The sequence below is a fragment of the Panthera uncia genome, chromosome D1 (genome assembly GCF_023721935.1).
Source record: "Panthera uncia isolate 11264 chromosome D1, Puncia_PCG_1.0, whole genome shotgun sequence".
Lineage (NCBI taxonomy): Eukaryota > Metazoa > Chordata > Mammalia > Carnivora > Felidae > Panthera > Panthera uncia.
Window position 1 is genome coordinate 78,242,267 of NC_064808.1, and position 21,638 is coordinate 78,263,904.

General features: G+C 34.2%; 1 protein-coding gene across 1 annotated transcript in view; it reads left to right on the forward strand.

Annotated features, from left to right (window-relative positions):
• The first annotated feature begins 1,524 nt into the window (after positions 1 to 1,524).
• The window catches only part of CNTN5 (contactin 5), a 495,116-nt gene continuing 475,002 nt past the window's right edge, over positions 1,525 to 21,638 (forward strand). The window contains exons 1-4 of the mRNA XM_049640842.1: positions 1,525 to 1,664; positions 2,892 to 2,947; positions 3,971 to 4,069; positions 7,427 to 7,648. Of these exons, the coding sequence (XP_049496799.1) occupies positions 1,525 to 1,664; positions 2,892 to 2,947; positions 3,971 to 4,069; positions 7,427 to 7,648 (517 nt within the window). The remainder of the gene's footprint in view (positions 1,665 to 2,891; positions 2,948 to 3,970; positions 4,070 to 7,426; positions 7,649 to 21,638) is intronic.

A 21,638-nucleotide genomic window follows, 5' to 3' on the forward strand; every position in this document is an offset into this window, starting at 1 on the left:
TATCCCAATCAAATCTGGGAAGCCTAAGCCCATTGTTCAATTATGTCCACCAGAGGTAATAACTTAATTGCAGATAATAATAAAAAATACTATAGTTATCATTTATTTAGTTCTTACTGTGAACAAGCAAATTTCTAAGTGCTTTACATGTATTACTTTATTTGATCTGTACACCAACTGGAAGTGCAGGTGTTATTTACATCCATTTTAAAGGCAAGGAAACAGTTATTCGTATTTTGCCCAAAGCCATAGATCTGCTATGATGTAGAGTATAGATTTAAATCCAGGCAATCTAACTTTGGAATTTATATTGCAAATAGGTTTACTGACAAAGCTGCTCTTATCCAAAATTCTGAATCAATAAAATGAGTGGCCAAGGTGTAGGAGGAAGATGTATACCAGAGCCAAGAGAAGAGTTTTCCTGCCAGGAACTGAGTCATAATGGCAACAAAGTAAAAAAATAAGATGTTGGCAAGTATCCTTTCAAGGCACTTTGTTTTTCTTTTCTTTTCTTTTTTCCTTTTTCCCCCATTATATGTGTCATAATTCTTAGTTTTATATAGTTTTAGAATAATTTTATTTAATGTTCCTCTACTAATATTTTGCCAATTTGCATTCCCCTACCAATGTCCTAGATTGTAAATTCCATGAAGGTAGGAACCATTTGTGATTTACTCACAATTGTATCCCCAGTTCTTAACACATAGTAGAATTTCAATGAAGAGTTGTTGAGAGAAATTAATGAATGCTGAATGAGAAAGGAGTGAATTAGGGAGCAAATTATGTTTAAGTTTGCTTAAAGAAATCAAGGACTTAATGTGTAGAAGAAAACCAGTCCAGAGCCCGGCAGAGTGCCACTTAACATTTATGTTTCACTGAGCTTTTTTGAAATCCCAACCTATGCTCCTACTTTCTTTTCCCCTTCTTTCCCTCCTTCCCCTTGTCCTTCCTCACTTCCTTCTTTCTTTCCTTCCTTCCTTTTCTTCCTTTTTTTTCTTTCTTTCTTCCTTCCTTTTTCTTTTTCTTTCTTTCTTTCCTTCTTTTTCTTTTTCTTTTTTTCTTTTTAATGCTTCCATTTCTTAAGTGACAATTCCTTTTTTTTTTTTTTTTTTTACATTTTATTTATTTTTGAGAAACAGAGTGAGTGAGACAAAGCATGAGCGGGGGAGGGGCAGAGAGAGAAGGAGACAGAATCTGAAGCAGGCTCCAGGTTCTGAGCAAGCAGTCAGCACAGAGCCTGATGCAGGGCTTGAACTCACAAACTGTGAGATCGTGACCTGAGCCGAAGTGGGGCGCTCAACCGACTGAGCCACCCAGGCGCCCCTTAAATGACAATTCTTGAAGTGATGACTAAAAACATATTCTGAATCCTGAATAAGATTTATCAAATGATTTATCTCAGAAAGTGCTTTCTGTGACAGAGGTCAGGAAATATTTAGAAGCTGAGGCAGAAGCATAGAAGAGAGAATAAAGAGCTGTTAACTACAAGTGGAAGTTAAAATGAGCATAGGAAAACATTGGAATATGAAAGACTTAGAGCTGGTTCAAGTTACAGACCAGAGAAAAGGTCTGCTCACAGGGATGGAACTAATGTTCATGAATAAGATCATCAATACAGTTGCTCCAGTTGCTGCCTTCATGGAATTTACAATCTGGGAGTATTGGTAGAGGACTACAAACTGGTAAAGTATTAGTAGCGAAACATTAAATAAAATTATTCTAAAACTATATAGAATGAAGGACTATGATATGTATATATATATATATATATATATATATATATATAATGAAGAAAAAGGAAAAAAAGGAAAAAAGGAAAAAAGGAAAAGGAAAAAGAGTACCTTGAAAGTGTGGTAGGGTCCCCTCCCTAAGGAGAAAAAAAAAAAAAGAGATAGAAAACTTCAAGCTGTCTGGGCTATGCGCCTATGTGACATCGCTCATGACCTTGTAAACTGAGACTACTTAATCAGACTACATATATGTGTATGTTACCATGTATGGGAGACAAAAAAAATAGAAAATGTATTTTAAAAATATGTCACGTGATGTTCGGTTGTCAGTTCTTCGGGTATGAACCCAACAAGTGGTGCCAGCACAAATAAAGTTGCTTCCTGGAAATTAAAAGGCCTCGGTGTCACGACTCTCTGTGTGAGAAACCTGCTACAAAAGGAAATTTGCCAACAAGCTTTTTTTTTTTTTTACCTTGTTGTCATCATGACTCAATTTAAACCAGAAAATATTTTCTCTAGAGTGCACCAACATTTAGAATTTAGAAGCTGAGAAGACAAAAAAGGAGTAGCCAGTGATATAGGAATAAAAACATGGTATTATACTATACTGGAATCATATGAGGAAAATGTTTAAAGGAAAAAAAAAGAATGGTTAACCATGGTGAAAGTTGCTCGTAGATTAAAACTGATCTTTAGATTTAGCAATGAGAAGAGAGTCATTGTGGAGTGTTATAAATAAGACTGTTTACAATAGGCTCAAGGGAGAATGGCAGGAGAGGAATTGAACACAATGACCACTGATAGCTCTTTTTAAGAAGTTGTTAACAAAAATCATCAGAAGGAGTGGTAGGTTTAGATACCTTTTTAAAAAAGGTTAGATCAATATTTGTACAGTTATGGGAATAATCTAATGCGGAGAAAAAAATTGGTGCTGAAGGAGAGCTAGAGAAGATTTTCTAGAAAGACATCCTTGAGAAGTCAAGATGAGTTGGAATGAGATTCAATGCACAAGATTGGAAGAGCTGGCTTTTATTAGATGCACAGACAATTCATTCACAGCAAGGCAATGAAAGCAAGGTAGAGTATATTAACATACATACAGATGGGTGTGCATGTGAGGGACCCACTCTTCTGATTGCTTCTATTTTCTTCATGAAATAGGAACATCATCATCAGGAAGGCCAAGAAGGTGTGGAGCTTGGGGATGAAGGATAGATGTAAATTATTCATCCAAAGGGATGGGATATTAAATGGATTAGGGAAATGTGGTAGTATTGCTGAGGAACTAGAAAATTTCACTCGCTCTTAATATCATGAATTATGACCTTCACGAATGATTTTCTGTTCTTTTCCAGATGCATTTAGGAACACAGCATGTTGATAATTGAATTTAAACTAGACAGAGAGTTCAGTCTGTGAAAGCAAGAGAGGTTAAAGGGCCAGTGTAAGTGAAGGTACACTGAAGGGACTAAGTAATGAACAACAAACTCTAAACTGGAGAGGAAGGGGATTGAGGACGGCAGGTGGTGACAGGGTGTTAAGATAAGAAGCTTGTAAATCTTGAAGGGGTTGAGATCCTAGAAAGAAGTGTACAATAAGATGAGATGGATAGAAATTCAAATACCTTAATTTAAACTTAGGAAGGTGATGCAGTATTGTTCACCCCCAAGAGAGCCCCATATGTGTTAAATCAATTCAGTCTCTCAAAGTTGGGGGTTAATCGAAGTCTTAGGATGGAAACATCATTTTCCCTTTTATTGATACTGAGGGATCTATTTTCCAGAGCTGAAGGTCCCCAGAACTGGGAATGAAGAGTGGGGAAATTAGAGATGTCATAAAAAGAAGCTGGACAGCTAGGAGGGCAACAGGTAGAAGTGTTAGAACTGCCCCCAAGAGTGGGAGACCTCACTGAATTGAAAGTTGCTTGCACCTAGTCCAGGAGACTATTGGAGATTACAGGCTAAGGCCAGTATCTTTTTTGTCTAATGTAATGGAATTGGCAATGTAAGCGTTCTAGACTCTCTTCCAGAGCTCAGAAACTCTTCTTCATTTCCTGAATCTGACCACTTACACATTCACTGTGCATGATATGTGCAGCAGTAAAGCAGTTTTGCTGCTGTGGGACACCCCTTCACTGCAGACCCAGCCTTTCAACACTGTCAACTTCTCTCTCATCAGCCTTGAAAGACTCTTCCCCTCTTTTTGGTAACTTCACACTTTTCTTCTTTTCCTCTTTATAGGTTTCTTTACCTCTGCTACTCTCTTAAATACTGGTGTTTGTCAGGGTTCCATTTTTAACACTCTATTCCTCATTTTATGTATTGCCTTGGCAAACACAGGTATTCTCATGGTTTAATAACTATCTATTTGGTTACCATTTAATAATCTCTCATGAGTCTGTATCTCCCTTATGTTTACAGAATTTTCTAATCAGAATGAATGCCCTAAGAAGTCCCTCAACCTCTCCACCTGCTCCAAATTGAATTCATAAGATTTCACTTCAAGCACATGCCTTTTCCTGCACCCTTATCCATCTTCTTGTAGCGCTGAGTATCCCTAGATTTATTTTCCCTTCCTTGACTCAAATCCAATCAATCAGTAATCTTTATTCCCATCCGCATTATATCACCTCCTCATTCGTGACTAATATTCGCCTTCATTACAGCTTTAGACTCTTGATTAGTCTTCTTTTTCCTTTTGTCTTGTTGCAAATGACACTGCAGCCAGGAAGATGTTTCTAAAATTTATATTACTCTTGTTTCAGAGTCCTACCATTTTAACATGGCATCCTAGGCCTTTCATCATTAATCCCAGTTTACATATTCAGCTGTATTTCTCCTCCCACCTCTCTCCCTCACACAATGAGATCCTGATTACTTAATCTACCATCACACCCTATTGCCTTTCCTTTCCAGATATTCATGTACTTTCTTCCCTTTGCCAGAATATCTTTCCTTCCCTACTCAGAGCTTTGCTGAACTAGTCACCAATTGTCTTTCAGGACTCAGATTAGATAGAAATCATCTGGAAAACATTTTCTGATGGACCATAGACAGGATGAGAGGATCCCCTAAACCCTTGAATTTACTTTTATATCACATTGGAATAAAGTTCATGTATAGTTGCCTTTCTTCATCACTATATCATAAGTTCCTTTAAGCCGAGTGCAGTACCTTCTTCACCTTTGTATCCCTAGCATTTAGCCCCTACCGAGTTCTCATTACATGTTTGCTGAATACATGAATTAATGAATAAATTTTCAAATTTCTAGCAAAAGTTCTGGGTTCACTTTGATGAAAAAGGAATCTCCACTGTAACAGATGCAACTAATTACATGACAAACAAAGCCCTGGTGTGGAGCACACAGCCACATTAGCATTTGGTTCATCTCTATTTATATGGGGTGGAATAAGACAATTACTGATGCCTTTAGCCAGTATGTATTTTGTTAATATATATTATATTAATTATATTTTATATATAACATCTATTTATATGGTAGGGAATATATATATACATATCTATATCTATATATATAGATATCTATATATCTATATATCTATATATCTATATCTATATATATATCTATATATCTATATCTATATCTATATCTATATATATCTATATATCTATATCTATATCTATATCTATATCTATATCTATATCTATATATATCTATATATCTATATCTATAAATATATAATATATATTTCATAATATATAGATATACGATTCTAAATAATTTTCATTATGAGAAAGCTTACTCACAGAGATAAATTATTTTTTGTCAAATTAAGGTAACATCCATTAAATTCAAATATCAGATAGTCTGAACAAAACTGTGATTTTTAAAAATATTTCCAAGATCAAGAAATTGTCAAATTCAATTGATATTTGCCAAAGAAAACAATTCCAGTTCCTAGTTGTTTTTTAGAATTCATCATAATTAGTTTGTTTTTAAACACTAACCTGACTCTCCTACGGACATAAAAGTGTTAGTCTATTCTACTTCAACCACTATCTATACATTTTCTATTGAAAAACCTTGGGAATTAAAGTAAAATATGGTCAATACATTTATCAATAATCAATGAAAGTAAGAATTTCATAACAGCGTCCCCACTTACTAATTAATATTATTATATGGATTATTTAACAAAGTCTACAAAACAAATTTTATCCAAAATTGTTTATTTTCCATGTGAACTTGACTGTTTTCAAGAACATGGAGCATAAATTACAGCCTTATCAAAATATATGCTGTATTAGATGCATTTTTTCCTACTAAGTGATAAATTTTAGGTCATGAAGATTCAATCTATATTTATAGAATATAATTTAAAATGTGTGTTTTTCCCTTTTCCTTATTTTTTAAATAATAAATAAGGAACTGATCTAATGTATGTGAATGGATACCTTAACATTAAGACAAAAAAAGTTAATTCCCAAATATTCCTGACAAAGGAAATGAAGACTTGAATTTTTGGATGTCTTTCTTCTTTTTTTCCTTTTTTCTTCTTCCTTCCTCCTTTCCGTTCCATTCCTTTGTTCTCTCTCTTTCCTTTTCTTCTTTGCCTTTTTTCTTTCTTTCTCTCTTCCTTTTTTTTTAATATTTAAGAGATTTATTAAAGCATCTTATCACAAAGATGGAAACACATACAAATTAGAAACGTGCAACCATCATCTTCCACAGTCAAGTTAAAATGGTATAGATTTTTCCTGTTTTCATAGCTAAAACTTCAGATCTTATACCCAACTTACTCACCCTGAATATTTTAGTCATTCTTCCTGAAAGTATCCAGGGCAGCAAATAACCAAAATGCAAACTATTATATAAAGAAAGTGCAAAGTTACACAAGAAAATGTGTAGAGAACACCACCATCCCTCCCCCGATTCAAGGCAAACAATGGCACTTTGCTCTTGCTTAACCTAGATTGTCTTCAAAAACACTATTAAAATGTAATAGTCATAACGATAAAAAAAAACGACTTTGAATAGATGTCAAAAAAAGCTTGTTAGTGTTTGAAAATAAATGCTTAAACAAAAGAAAGTGTATTTTATATCAAACAAGTTTGAAGACCCCTGTATTGCAGCATTCTGTAAAATAAACAAGACAAAAAGCTGGTATAGGGTTTATTGACAAAGGCAGAACTTCTTCAGGCAGGTATGTAAGGAGGCAGTGGCTCTTTCTCAGGCATCTTCACTGCCATTTCATAGGTTGGCAAAACATACTGTGGAGGTGCTTCGAAGGCAGGGTACACAGCAATCTCCGGCATGTTCCTGTTGTTGATGTATTTATAGCAGTTCCAAACACAGTTGATTAGATATGCCTTAAAAATGATGAATAAGGCAAAGAACACAAGAACAACGAAGAGGAGGCAGCTGGAGTCCAATGCCAAGAGGTCATCTTTGTAGGGAAAATCAGGTAATTGATCCAGATACTCTTTGATTCTTGGCAAGTAAGTGAGAGAACTGACTTTACTAGCAGAATAACTGTAACTAGCAGAAATTTCCAGAAAATACTTTAAAATATAAAAGTAACATTTTATTTTATTTTATTATCACTCTCTGTAGTTTGCATTTGGTTGCAGCTCCAAAGGAAGTTGTTCACAATGTCTTTAGAAAAAAAAAATTCACAAGAAAAAAATAAAACTCTCCTCATAATTCACTTTTTACTATTGTTTTTCTTTTACAGAATATTCTGGAGCTCTTCTTAATTTCCCTACTTCATATGCTGCTTTGCTAAGAATTAAAAAGAGTTCATCTTCCTCTCTCTTTGGTTCAAAGACTAGACCACGATATAACAATCCTTCATTAGGAACACTGAGTGTTTCTTCACCAAGCTGGCGAGGGACAGCTCAACATTATTATTCTCCCATCAATCTTTATCATTCCTCAGATGCCTTCAAACAAGATGGTAAGTATCAAAGAAAACTGCACCTTTTGGAGTTAAACATGCAAGGAACACTTTTTTCAAGACTATTGTCATTGGGGTCAAGACTATTATAATAGGGGAGAGAGGTGAAAAGTCAATACTCCTAAAACAGAAAGTGGCAGAGTGTTTAAGATCTGGAAAAGTGGAGGATGTTAATGGAGAGGTTGGCCAATGTGATTAGAAAATGTATGTGTGGAAAAATTTTTCTTTCCTTGTAGAGTCTTTGGCTGGCCTAATAATTAATTTGACATAAAAGATATTAACAGGGAAAAAAAAACTAATTTCAAAATTAAAAGCAGACAACTATTATACCTTTTAGACAAAAAATCAATAAATTTGTGAAGAATTAGCAGGATAAAGAGGTTTTGACTTGAGGCAATATATTAGTGAACAAGTAACAAAATTTGTTTATATAGTCTTCTTGGCCCTATATTACCTATTTCTGGTGGTAAAGATGCCTTGTACTCTGCTACCATTTTACATGGCAGGTTGGTTTCCTGCCTTCAGGATGATGAAGGAGGGCTGGAGTGTCCTTCTTGCCCCAGCTGTTTCTTAAACTTTAATTCAAAATAATCAATATGCCAAAATGGCATACTTTCAGGTGGCATATTCTGCTCTCCTTTCACCATGTGAGTTCATTAATTGGTGCTTATTAAAGTGAATCTCTTATCCTTCTCTATCTTGATAATTACATTTCAAAGGAATGGGTGCCAGATCCTGGAGAAAGAGTATATTTAGCATTATTTCTGAGTGGAAAATAAATGATGCAAATTTCCAACATTAATACATCAGTTAAAGTAAGGACTTCTGAGTAGCTATTAACATTATGTTTGAACAACATTTGCTAGATATTCTCTAACTCCATTGTTTTTAAATATATCAACAAAATAATACAAGGAATTAGCAGTCAGAGATAAACACTAAAAACCAAGTATTAGCAGGCTCTGTGCCAGACTGTTTTGTATGGCTTATGTCAATAATCCTCTGAAGTGGATATTATTACTATTCTATGTAAGTGGAAAATCAGAACAGATAAGTATCTTTGATAAAATCAAATTGCTAATAAGTAGACATTAAAAAAATTAATGTTTATATTTGAGAGAGAAAGAGTGTTAGCGGGGGAGGAGCAGAAAGAAAGGAAGACACAGAATCCAAAGTAGGATCCAGGCTCTGAGCTATCAGCACAGCCCTGATGCAGGGCTCAAACCCACGAACCGTGAGATCATGACCTGAGCCAAAGTTAGATACTCAACCGACTGAGCCACCAAGGTACCCCATAAGTAGGCAATTTTCATTTACATATATCCTGATTTTAAGTCCAATACACTTTGGACTACAGTTCAGTTATGATTGATGAAGGGCTAAACATGCAAAGAAACATTTTGCAAGAACTAAATTATTGGAAATATTCTAGAAATATCATATTAGGTTGTGGTGCCAAGCACAGGAAAACATGTTTATACCAGGAAAACTGGTATAAACACTGTTCATACCAGTTGTTGCCGTGTGAGCATCATCTCATAGAGTTGGCATTAAATTTTATTTAAGTATAAGGTTAGCTCCTTGATCATGTTTTATTTTTCAAATTACTTATTTCTGGTATAATTTTAAAATTCCCATAATATGCTCTGTGAATGACAGTATCAAAAGAATTAGAAGAGAAGCCACAGACTGGGGGAAAATATTTGCAAAAGACATATTTGAAAAATGACTGTTAACAAAAATATACAAAGAACCCTTAAAACTCAACATAAGACAACAAACAACCTAATTTTTAAAATGGGCCAAAGACCTTAACAGACACTTCACCAAAGAAGATAACACAAATGGCAAATAATCATATGAAAAGATGGACCACATCACTTGTTATCAGGGAAATGAAAATTGAAACAACCAGAAGATACCAGCACATACTTACCTATTAGAATGGCCACAATCCAGAACATTGAAAATGCAAAATGCTCATGATAATGTGGAGGAATAGGAATGTTCATCAATTGCTGGTGGGAATGCAAAATTATACAGCCACTTGGAAGACAGTTTGATGGTTTCTTACAAAACTAAACATATTCTTCCCATAAGATCTAACAATTGCACTTCTTGGTATTTATCTAAAGGAATTGAAAATTTATGTCTACATAAAAACTTGCACATGGATATTTAGAGCAGACTTATTCACAAATGCCAAATCTTGGACACAACCAAAATGTCCTTCAGAAGGCGAAAGGATAAATAAAGTGTGATACATCCAGACAATGGGATATTACTCAGCACTGAAAAGAAATGAGTGATTAAGCCATGAGAAGACATGGATAAACCTTAAATGTGTATTACCAAGTGAAAGAATCCAATCTGAAAAGTCATATATTATATGATTCCAACTATATAACATTCTGAGAAAAAAAAAAAAAAGATGGAGTGAGCAAAAAGATTAGTGGTTGCCAGTGATGGTGTTTGGAAAAGAGATGAGTAGGCATAGACAAAGGATTTTTAGGGCCATGAAAATACTCAGACTATCATAATGATGTATATAAATCATTAAACATTTGTCTAAACCCCCATAATATACAAGAGTGGACCCTAATGTAAATGATAGATTTTGAGTGATCATGATATGTCAATTTATGTTTATCTTTGGTTAAAAAAAAAGAAGTGGTACCATTCTGGCAAGTGATGTCACTAATAGGGGAAGATCTGTATGTTCAGGGGTGAGGTTTTATGGACCTTCTTCTTAATATTTTTGTAAATCTGAAATTGCTTTTAAAAAAATAAGTGTTAAGGTGCCTGGTTGGTTCAGTCAGAAGAACATGTGACTATTGATCTTGGGGTCAAGAGTTTAAGACACACTTTAGGTGTAGAGATTACTAAAAAAATAATTAAAATAATAAAGTCTTAAAAAACTTCCCACTATATTAATTCCAATATCACAGTCATTAGGCAGAGATGTTTTGGATTTGTGTTCCTGAGGCATCATTATTTCATGAGACAACAACAAAGTAGAATCTATTCAGTAGTCAGAACTACAGGAGTCTCTTGTTTTTGGTATAATTTGGTACCAACTAGTGTTCTACTCCTTTGTTCTCTTGTTCCAAGAGTAAATTAATATAGCTCACAATGATAAATACAATACAGGTAGTAAATATGGGTTAAAACACATGAAAATGGTGAAACAACAAAAATAGGAGCTAAAATAGAGCCAGGCTTGATACTAATTCAAAGTGTCTACTGTAAGCGCCTACATACCTGCTATAGGCTAGTCCCTATTTTGGGTAATTAGCAGTCAAGGAAAAATAAACTCTGGCCAGTTACATATTTTCCAGTGTTCCAAAGAATACAGTGAAATAGTCATTCAGTAGAAGCACCGTTATATCTGACACTAAGACCAGACAAATTTTTTTGGAGGGTCCTCATTAAGAGTTTCTTATTTGACGTAGTAGCCAGTGATCTGAACATTATTCTTATTGTGTACATAAGAATCTTTATCAGATTTAATAAAGGTATACTTAGCCCAAAAATCAACCACAAAATGAGAAATAATTATCTAAAATTGTACTTCTTGTCTTTAATATGCATACAAGCACTTGGGAACCTTGTTAAAATAGATACTCTCAGTAGACCAGGAGTAAGGCCAGATAATCTGCATCTATAAAAAGCTCCAATGTGATGTTGATGATGCTACTTGGTAGACCATGTTTTCATTAGCAAGTCTCCAGGCTGTGGACAAGTACCATATAATTTAAGTCCTTTGGTGCTGTAGTTTAATTCATATTTAGAGAATCAGAAAGAATGGAGAGTCTGAGTATTTTCCAAGTAATCTTCCATAACTATTGTTTTCTCATCCTAGAATTTGATAGATCTTGGCTAGATGTGACTTTGAGTTTGTTCTCTCTGATAAGACCCTGACATATGGCTTTTGTCAGGTAATTGCCTTTAGCCTTAATAGAGAATAAAGCTGGGGTTGACGTGCTTTTGTGAAAAATGAGAAAACTAATAGAGCCTGAATAGAAAGTCATACCACTCCTGCTCAGAGGTAAGCCCAGAAGTACCCCAAGATAGAGCTAAGATTTTTCTGAAAAATGTAAAAATCTCATTTGCAAAGAAATTTGGGAAAGAAATTCTACTTTTGTATATAAAACCTGGAGAACTCTCCCACACATACACAAAGAAACATAAAAGTATATTCATTGCAGTATATGTTTAATAACAGAACATTGGAGACAACCCATATTCATCAGAAAGGAAATGGATACATAAATTGTAATTTTTCATTTATTGAAAAATGGTTAAGGTGAATAAATATATATAAGTAAATATAGTGTATAAATATATATAAATAAACTATATATATGTATATAATTTGACAAACAAAATGGATATATCTCAAAATACAATGTTTAGTGAAAAGCAAAGTTACAGGGTACTACATATAATATATATATATATATATATATATGTAAGAACTTAAAAATGAAAACAATGGATATTATATATGGGTATATATGTGGTACAATTTTAAAAACATGAACTTGAGGGATCAAGCTGACTATAACACTTACCTCTAAGGATGAAGGGAGAATGAGAGCAGAGAAATGATACCAGAATTGGGAAGGTAGATGACCTCAAGTGTGTGATACTTTATTTCTTAAAATAAAAAAATCTGAAACGAATATAATTAACCATGTGGTAGGTAAAATCTAAACTGACTCACAATGATTCCCATCTCCTGATATTTACAGTGTAATTCTTTCTCTTCAGTGGTGGGCCAAAGCTAGTAGCCCGTTACTGCAGAATAGATTGTGGAAAAAGTAATGGAATATGACTTCCAACATTTGGTTACAAAAGACTCTGGCTTCTATCTAACTTCCATTCTGAAGGAGAATGCATAATCAGGATCTGGATAAACAAAGTTTGATGGGCTATAGGGATTAGCTTGCCTAGAGAAGAATACCAACCTGTTGAGATGATCACAAGATAACACAGAAAATTAAAATGGATGTTAGGAAGACAACCCTAAAATTATGATATTGTAAGAAGAATCCTCTGTAGAAAATGTAGAAGTATGGTGAGGATACTAACAGAATGAACAAAGGTTATTGTTTATTATCTCACAGTTTCTGTGAATCAGGAACTCACTGATGTGGTTCAAATGGATCCTCTGTCTTTCACAAACCAGGACTGCTATTTCATGCCTACACTCAAATGGGTATGGATCCACTTGTAAGCTCACTTATATGTTGTTGGTAGGATTCAGCTCCTGATAATTGTTGGACTGAGGGCTTTAATTATTCATGGACTGTTGGCCAGAAGCCATTCTCAGTGAAACTTTCCACAGGGTAGCTCACAATGTAGTAGTCAACTTCCAGCAGCAGGAGAAAGCCAGTGCAAAAGAAGGAAGACTTCAAGAAGAACAGAATAGTCAGTCACTAAATACTTGATTCAGTCAGGAAGTAGAGAGAGTTAATGAAGAAAAATATTTGAGCTAAAATCATGAAGCAAAAAAGAGAAATGGAGCAGTAGTTTGAAGGGAGAATGTTGCTCACTGGAGTCAAGCAGAGAAGTCCTCAGAAAGTATTTTGCTTTCAATTTGATATTATTATTTTGGGTAATAATTATAACCACTTCAAATTTTATCACTGCAAATGTTCCACCCAAGAAGAGGCATTATCTAGTTTTAAAAGACACGAAGATGTTAATAATTACTCTAAAGTAGTTGTTTGAATGTGAGTGTCACTTAATTGATTTAAAAAGTTGACTAAGGTTTAAATTGGAAATTCTCATGGTAATATAGGTTAATTGAAAGCCCTTATGAGTCAGCACCTCAAACACCTGCAGAATATGCATTAATTTTGGATTTTGTGATGTGGACAAGGATTGTTAACTACTGCTAACGTTACCTTCTCTGTTTATAAATGAATAGCCAACAAACTGGTCTTCGACTTCATTTCTTTTTGTTGTGGTGGTGGTGTTAGTAGGAGTAAACAAGTGTAGAGAGCATTTCATTCTTTTATTTGTGACAAGATGGTTAGCTTAAAATCGGTGTCAAAAATAAACATTTAAAAATAAATAAATAAATAAATAAATAAATAAATAAATAATAAATAAATAAATATTTTATCTTCCTTGAACAGAGGCAGGTCTGGATTAGGAGTAATGCTGACACGAAAGCTCAGATTTTTACTAGGGAAGTCCATTCCTGAGCTTCAGAGACTACAAATGCTATATCAGATGGAAAAGTTACAATCAATTGAAGCAGATTATATTTTTACTATGATTAAGCATATAATTATGCATTTTTTACATTTCCTCAATGATAAACACAACTTGTAATTTACATAACACTCTGAGTCTACCCAGCCTTTGGAGTTTCAACCAGTAGCTGCTGACATGTGGAAGATTCCCACACCTTACCAAATTTGTTGCCTCATATCCTCAGTACCTTGGGCTGAATTTCATTGTTGACATGGCTTATTTCCATATTTGATTTGGCACATGTGCAATGGCATCATAACTCAAAGCAATCTCTGTGTTAACAATTTTCTGTTGTTTCTTCAAAACAACCTTTGCTGATAAATTGTTTTGGAGGTTCAAATACAAAATTTAGATGATCTTTTATAAGAATAAGAATTCCCTCTAGGAGGGGAAATGGTATTTCACTTGGGTGATATACTCCTATGTAAAAAATCAGATCACTCCAGTTTCTCTTGCTTTAAAAACAAATATATCCTAATAAACGCCTTACAATTTTATGACCATTCATTGAAACTTTGTGACTTTATTCTTTATTTTATTGTTAATTTTTAGAGCTGCTATTATTGTTTTACATTAGTATACTATTCTCTCCAATTTAACTGTATGTCATTTGTGCAAAAAGCATCTCATATACTATTCTTTATCTGCTTTCGTCACTTGGAGTAGTGCCAGCTTACTAGGAGCTTAACAAATATTGTTGAATAAAGAGGTATCTACTTGAGGAAACTTAAATCTGAATTAAGGGTGAATTTATATACCATGATAGAACATTTGACTGAATATTGTTTACCTAAACTTTGTATTCTGCATTACAATTGAAGAGGCAAAAGCAATGTCCTCCTTCTGTTGACATGGTAGCATAGTAGTTTGGCATCTTCTGAAGGTTGTATGGAGTTGGTACACTTTGAACATTCTCATAAGTGATAGCATCTCTGAATCATCTGACCTTCCTTTTATAGCTACATTAGAAAATGACAAAAAAATCTATTAGACTCTCAATTTATATTATGTGCACAGCATAATGTCACTTACCCATGAAACATTCATCACAATGCTTTTTAATAAATAATGCTCTTCAATTCTTAGGAATCCTTGAAAGTTTTATAAAGACAGTTTACACTTGTTTAACTTTTATAAAGAAACAATTTTAAGTTGAAAAGAAACTTAAAGGAAGTTTTGGATATTTTTTCAAGAATTCATTTTAGATGCTCACATGGTGTGAAAATTTTTTCTCACATTTGTAATTATGAATGTCATCATAAAGTGTAATTTCTAATAAAACAATTTAAAATTTCTGGGGAATATCATATAAAATATATTATGATATTAAAAGTGCATTTTTTTGTAATTGTGTTTGACATTATAGGCTGATATTTCTTCTAGATGATATTACTGAGATACTTACGTCACATTACATGAATAAACTAGACAAAGCCATAAATTAGAGCTATCAGCAGATAGAAAGTGTTGGGGTCTGACATTGGACCTAATCTTTGAAAAAAAATAGACATAGAACAATTGTTTAAGAGAGGATTACAGTATAAAAAACAAGTTTAAGTGTCTGGTCATGATCCAGGAAACAACTGGAAACAGAATGACCCAACACCAAGAAGCATGGCTTCCCTAGGGAAACTAGATGTAGCACTTTCAGATGAGGTGACCCTTAAACCATCTTGGCAGGAAAAACGTTAGTATGTGGGTGGCCTATCTATAAGTGACAGAAATTTCACAAGGAGTTAGGATGGGATACCAGCTTGATCCTAGGACAGGGCTCTACAAGGGAAACAATTGTGTCCATAAACAAATAACATGCCAGTGCTTTAAGAAACTCCACTGGGAGGAAGGCAAATGGGTAACAGACTCATCATTTCACGGTAGAGCTTTATCTTCCTACTCAGACATCTCTCATGGAAGATTAAGGCCAATACCATGCTAATTTTAGGCATCCGTGGTTTCATGTTTATTTTCTCCTGTCTAATGATTCTAAGAAGAGGTGACTACTTCCCAGATGTAGGAAGAAGTGGGGTAGTTTGGGTTGTCTCAGTAATTCAATGACACCACTTCAAGTTAGAGAGTGGAGACCAGGAATGTTAAATAACCTATAATTATAATGCACAGGGATCTTAAATGTCCTTCCAGACATTCACATGAGAAATGATTAAAATTCTCTTTAGAATTTTCTATGACAAGACCCCAGCTTTGTATTATATTACATACAAAATATTTTTGAAATATAATGGGCATGCCAATGCAAAATCATATAAATTACATGAAGATTATATTTAATTTTGTTAAGAGTTTTTCCAGGAGTTGTTGACCATTTCAAAAATCACACCACCTAATGATAATGCCACTCAGAATATTTGAGCCACCAATACCATATTTGGATCAGTTTGTAATTGTGGGGATTTTATGAACAGAAACAAACTTTTGATTAGTTTCTTATATCTTTTATTATAATTGTTCCTGAGAATTTACATATCAAATTAATACTATTCTATGTTAAATTACTTCCTTTTGAGGGGCGCCTGGGTAGCTCAGTCGGTTGAGCGTCCGACTTCAGCTCAGGTCACGATCTCGCGGTCCGTGAGTTTGGGCCCCGCGTGGGGCTCTGGGCTGATGGCTCGGAGCCTGGAGCCTGCTTCCAGTTCTGTGTCTCCCTCTCTCTCTGCCCCTCCCCCGTTCATGCTCTGTCTCTCTCTGTCCCAAAAATAAATAAACGTTAAAAAAAAAAAATTAAAAAAAAAAATTACTTCCCTTTGATTTGTCCTTTCATTAATCAGAAAGATATATGTATGAAGGTATCCGTTAATTTAAGAATTATAAAGGGTGAATAATAAAATATTTGTTATTAAAATAATTTGAGAGCTACTTGCCTAAACATGGAGATGAAGCACATGTCCCTCAATTCCATATTGTTTTGGGGGCTTGCTGAGACCTGGGTGGGTGGGATTGTCACTAAGGCTTATAGATAACAAAAGGGAAAAGGAGAAAAAGAAATTTTATATTTATATTTATATTTATATTTATATTTATATTTATTTATATGATTTCATGATTTACAAATGTAATTTAAACATCTGTAATTTATGCCATGCTATATGATTGCCTCCAAACCTAGACCTGGCTTATCTCCATGGCTGGGGTCATTGTGACCAAACAACAACATATCTTGTTTTCCTGACATAAAGCTAAGAAAAACCTCTCTCAGGGGAATTCAACAGTGCCCTTCTCACATGTCTACCTTCTATATTTTAGTTAAAGGTTTGGAGACCTATTGCTTCCATGGGTGAAAATCCCTTTGAAGGAATGTTTTCCTTAGAGAAAATTCTGTTCTCTATGCAGATGACTGAGCCCTAACTTGTTATGTGGTTTCCTTGCAGAGAGTAAGATCAATAACTCCACAACCTAAAATTGGTTCAGGTACAGATTGATGATGCTACACATATGCCAGAAGGGCATGAAAAGATTTATTATTCATGTCATGAGGCTTGCTGATAAGAACATAATAGGTTGGTCTGAAAATGGCTTGAGCAAAGGAACAAATGAGTTGCTTTGGGTTTTACTGTGGCTGGGGAGTGGGGACTGGTGAAAATTCCAATGTGGGTCAGGGTTTGTAGACTGTAAATTTCCCCACCTGAGTCAAGGAAGGGATGTTTTTCAGATATTTAGCCTGGCTTATCAGCTTTTCCTGAGATGAAGAAGAAGGGGAAAAGTTACTGATGGGGCTTGAAAGCCTTTAGTGGTCAAAGATAGAAAAATGGAGTCAGACTCTTGGTCATATGACAATATACTGTAAGTCAACCTCGTGTGAAAATACAAAATAAGAAACAGCATCCATTAAGTAAAAATATCTACTACATAATAGCATTAGACTTTCTAGAAGGATTAACAAAATAGGATTTATAAATAAAGACATAGGATGAAAATCTATTTTCAGAACTTGGGTATATGAAAAAGTACCAGACCTGAAGGATTAATTAGAAAGCAGTTATAAAAATTGGAGCACTATAACTGATAAAGTTATATTTAAGGTTGAGTGGTTGAATAGCTCCTGTCTTAAGCCTTAGGTCTGGGATTATACTTAACTAGGTAGTAATCAAGAGGTTTGAACTAGGGAAGAGGAATAGAAGCCAGGCCCTATAATCTAATGATTATATGTATTTCAGTGAACATGGCTTACTAATCAAGCTATATCCTCTTTAAAAGCTTGAAAATTATTTTGATTTAAATGTAATATTAATTATGGAGCACCTGGGTGGCTCAGTCGGTTAAGCGTCTGACTTCAGCTCAGGTCATGATCTCACCATTCATGGGTTTGTGCCCCACATAGGGCTCTGCACTGACAGCTTCAGATTCTGTGTCTCCCTCTTTCTCTGTCCCTCCTCTGCTCGTAGTCTCTCTCAAAGATAAATAAATAAACTTAAAAAAATAAATGTAATATTAATCAAGTAAATTCTGAATGTTATAACAACTTCTTAACACAATACATATTTATTTCTCATTCAGATCACATTCGATTTAGTTTTTCAATGAATGCCTTTCCATGTGGAGAGTTTGGGTATCATTAGATTTGTCCCATCTAATACCTTTGATCTCTATTAGGTCCTCACTGGCATCTACTGCTATTTTACCTTCAGCTAGTTGATAAAGAGGGGATGGAGAATTGTGCATGACTTTTTGTGACTAGTACTGGATTTCACATACATCTTTTTGGTCCAGAAGGAAATTACATGGCTCCAATCCAATCATAAGAAAGGCTAAAAAAGTTTCCAGTGTTCCTAGGAAAAGGAAATGTGATTAGTAAGCAATTAAGTGGTCCCTGCCTCATACGAATAAACAAAACCTTATGAAATATAACTTTGTACTAATAATGGCAAAAAGGTTTCATGGAAGCTGATGTATAAAAGGGCTCTTAAAGTATACTTCTTCATTTATTAATCAATTGTGGTTAAAATGGTTCAAAACCAGTTCTTTTGATTATGTAGAAAACAGCTTTGTTTTAATAAATTAAAGTGGAAAATTAAAAAAAAAACATTTTGGTTAAATTAATTTCTTATTATCCATACTATTCTATCAGCAAAACATAAATATCCTTAATGAAACCTTCATATTCTAATCTTATAGGAAATTTCTGTAAACTAAGAAAGGAATTATTAAGATACTAATCAATTCAATTATAGGAAACCTTGAGTAAACTATATGTATTCTAGAGCAGAGATGAGTAAAAAGCTGTCTTCATCTGGGACACAAATTTCCTTTTTATTTCAATATGAACTTTATTTTAAGATAACTCCAACAATAAAACAGTAATTTGTGAAGACTTTATGTATTACTACCAGTGATCAAGCTAAGACTGGATACATATCCCAGAAATTTTTAGAAAGAATGCTTAAAATGAATGGAGAATTATTCTAATTCTCTAAGTGTATGGCTATAGGACAGCATTCCAATGAAACTTAAATTAAGCATTTTTAAAATATATTTTAGAGAGAGAGAGAGAGAACATGAGTAGGGGAGAGGGATAGAGGGAGAGAGAGAGAATTCAAGCAGGCTCCGTGTTGTCAGCGCCCGAAGTGGCACTCAATCTCGTGACCCTAGAATCATGACCTGAGCTAAAATCAGGAGTCAGTTGGGTGTTCAACTGACTGAGCCACCCAGGAGGCCCTAAATTAAGCATTTTTATTTTCACAAGTACCATTATTTGTAAATGACACTTTTATCCTTTATTTTTCCTGGAAAGTTCAAAGTTCTCATTGTTACTATTTTTCTTTAATTCATTTTCTCATAAGTAATAGAGGAAGACAAAAAATAGTTTATTAATTAAGTATTTATATGTAAAATATATCTCAAAACTGAGCAACTTAAAAGACCCTTTCATTTCCTCACAGAAACTGTGGGTCTGGAATCTGGAATTGGCTTAGCTGGATAGTTTTGTTTAAAGGTCCCTCTTGAGATTTTAATCAAGATGTTATTGTAGTTGCATTCTCATTTGAAGGCTTGACTCATGGAATATCTACTTAAAAGTTGACTCATATGGTTTTAGTAAGCCTCAGTTTCTTGTTCGCAGCTGGCTAAATCCAGATTCCAGTTCATCAAATGTGGGCCCCACCCATAACCTTGAACAAGTATCTTCCCCTAGAGAGAGTGAATGACAATCACAGGGCTGAAAACATTTTAAAGAACAAAAATGTGAAATCAAACTAAATATGATGATATAATACATTAAGAAGTAAGTTTTAGAGCTCAGGAAACAAATGGAAAGCAAAATAAAACCATTACAGAATTGAAAATCTCATTAGTGGTAATATGGAAGCAACTGAAAAGATAGGGATATAGCTATAATATTTCAAAAAGTTAAACAAATGAGAAAAGAATAAGGATATAAAAGTTGTTACACAGATGATAAAAAAGACTTAAAATATATCCCTAATTGGTATGAGGAGAATTGAGCAAATAAAGAAGAAATCTTCCTGAAAAAGAATGTCTTGAACCTACCAGTTATACAAAATGATTAATACCAAGACATATTCCTAAAAATTCTTAAAAAATCAGAATGAGGAAAGAGACCTATGGACATCCAGGTGGAAAATCCAGTCATTTAGGAGTGAGAAAAGTCAGGCTGGACTCTGACTTTACCTTGGTAATGTTAAATATGGTCAGAACGTGGAAAAATATCTCCAGTCATTAATGAAATTAATAATGAACACATAGGGGTGTCTGGGTGGCTCAGTCGGTTAAGTGGCCGACTTCAGCTCAGGTCATGATCTCGCGGTGGGTGAGTTCGATCCCCGCGTCTGGCTCTGTGCTGATAGCTCAGAGCCTGGAGCCTGCTTCTGTTCCTGTGTCTCCCTCTCTCTCTGCCTCTCCCCCATTTGCGTTCTGTCTCTGCCTTTCAAAAATGAACAAATGTTAAAAAAATTAAAAAAAATAATGAACACATAATTTGTGAGCCAGGTTGTCTTTCAATTGTGAAGACAACAAACAGATATATATTTTTTAATGCTTATTTATTATTTATTTTGAGAAAGGATTCTCTGCACTAACAGCACCTGGCTTGATCTCACAAACCCTGAGATCATGACCTGAGCCAAAATCAAGTTAGATGCTTAACCAACTGAGCCACCCACGCATCCCAACAAACAGATATTCTTAACCATAAAGCAAAAAAAAAAAAAAAAAAAAAAAAAAAAAAAAAAAAAAAAAAAAAAAATTAGGGAGTAAACTAGCAGGAAGTGAAAGAAGGCATGTTAATTTCATCCTTCTTTGTAGCAGAGAATCAACAGCCTTAGTTTTAAAATGAAACAATTATCTTCTGAGGAAGGACTTTCTGCAGGTATGAAACTGATATTTTATAGAGAATAACCACTAGCAATATAAGTTTATCCAACTATACCTATCTTGTAGTCTGTTCACTAAAAAGTTGATGTTAAGAAAAAAATCCCTCAAAACATTACTCCTATGAGATTTAGATTGTGTGTGATGGCATCTGTCTGTTACACAACTATCTCAAAATTCCTACTTTGTTAAATAAAGATTTTGATGTATAGGTTATCAATAACTTTGTGATGATTGTCATATATGTTTTGAAGTTCACCTCTACAAGTTAAGCTAAAAGCTGCAAAATGTAAAGGCATTGCTTACAGCAATTAATTGTCTCCACCAATAGATGTAGTGTACTACTTCAGGAGAATGAATCAAATAATCTGAGTTTACCTATAAT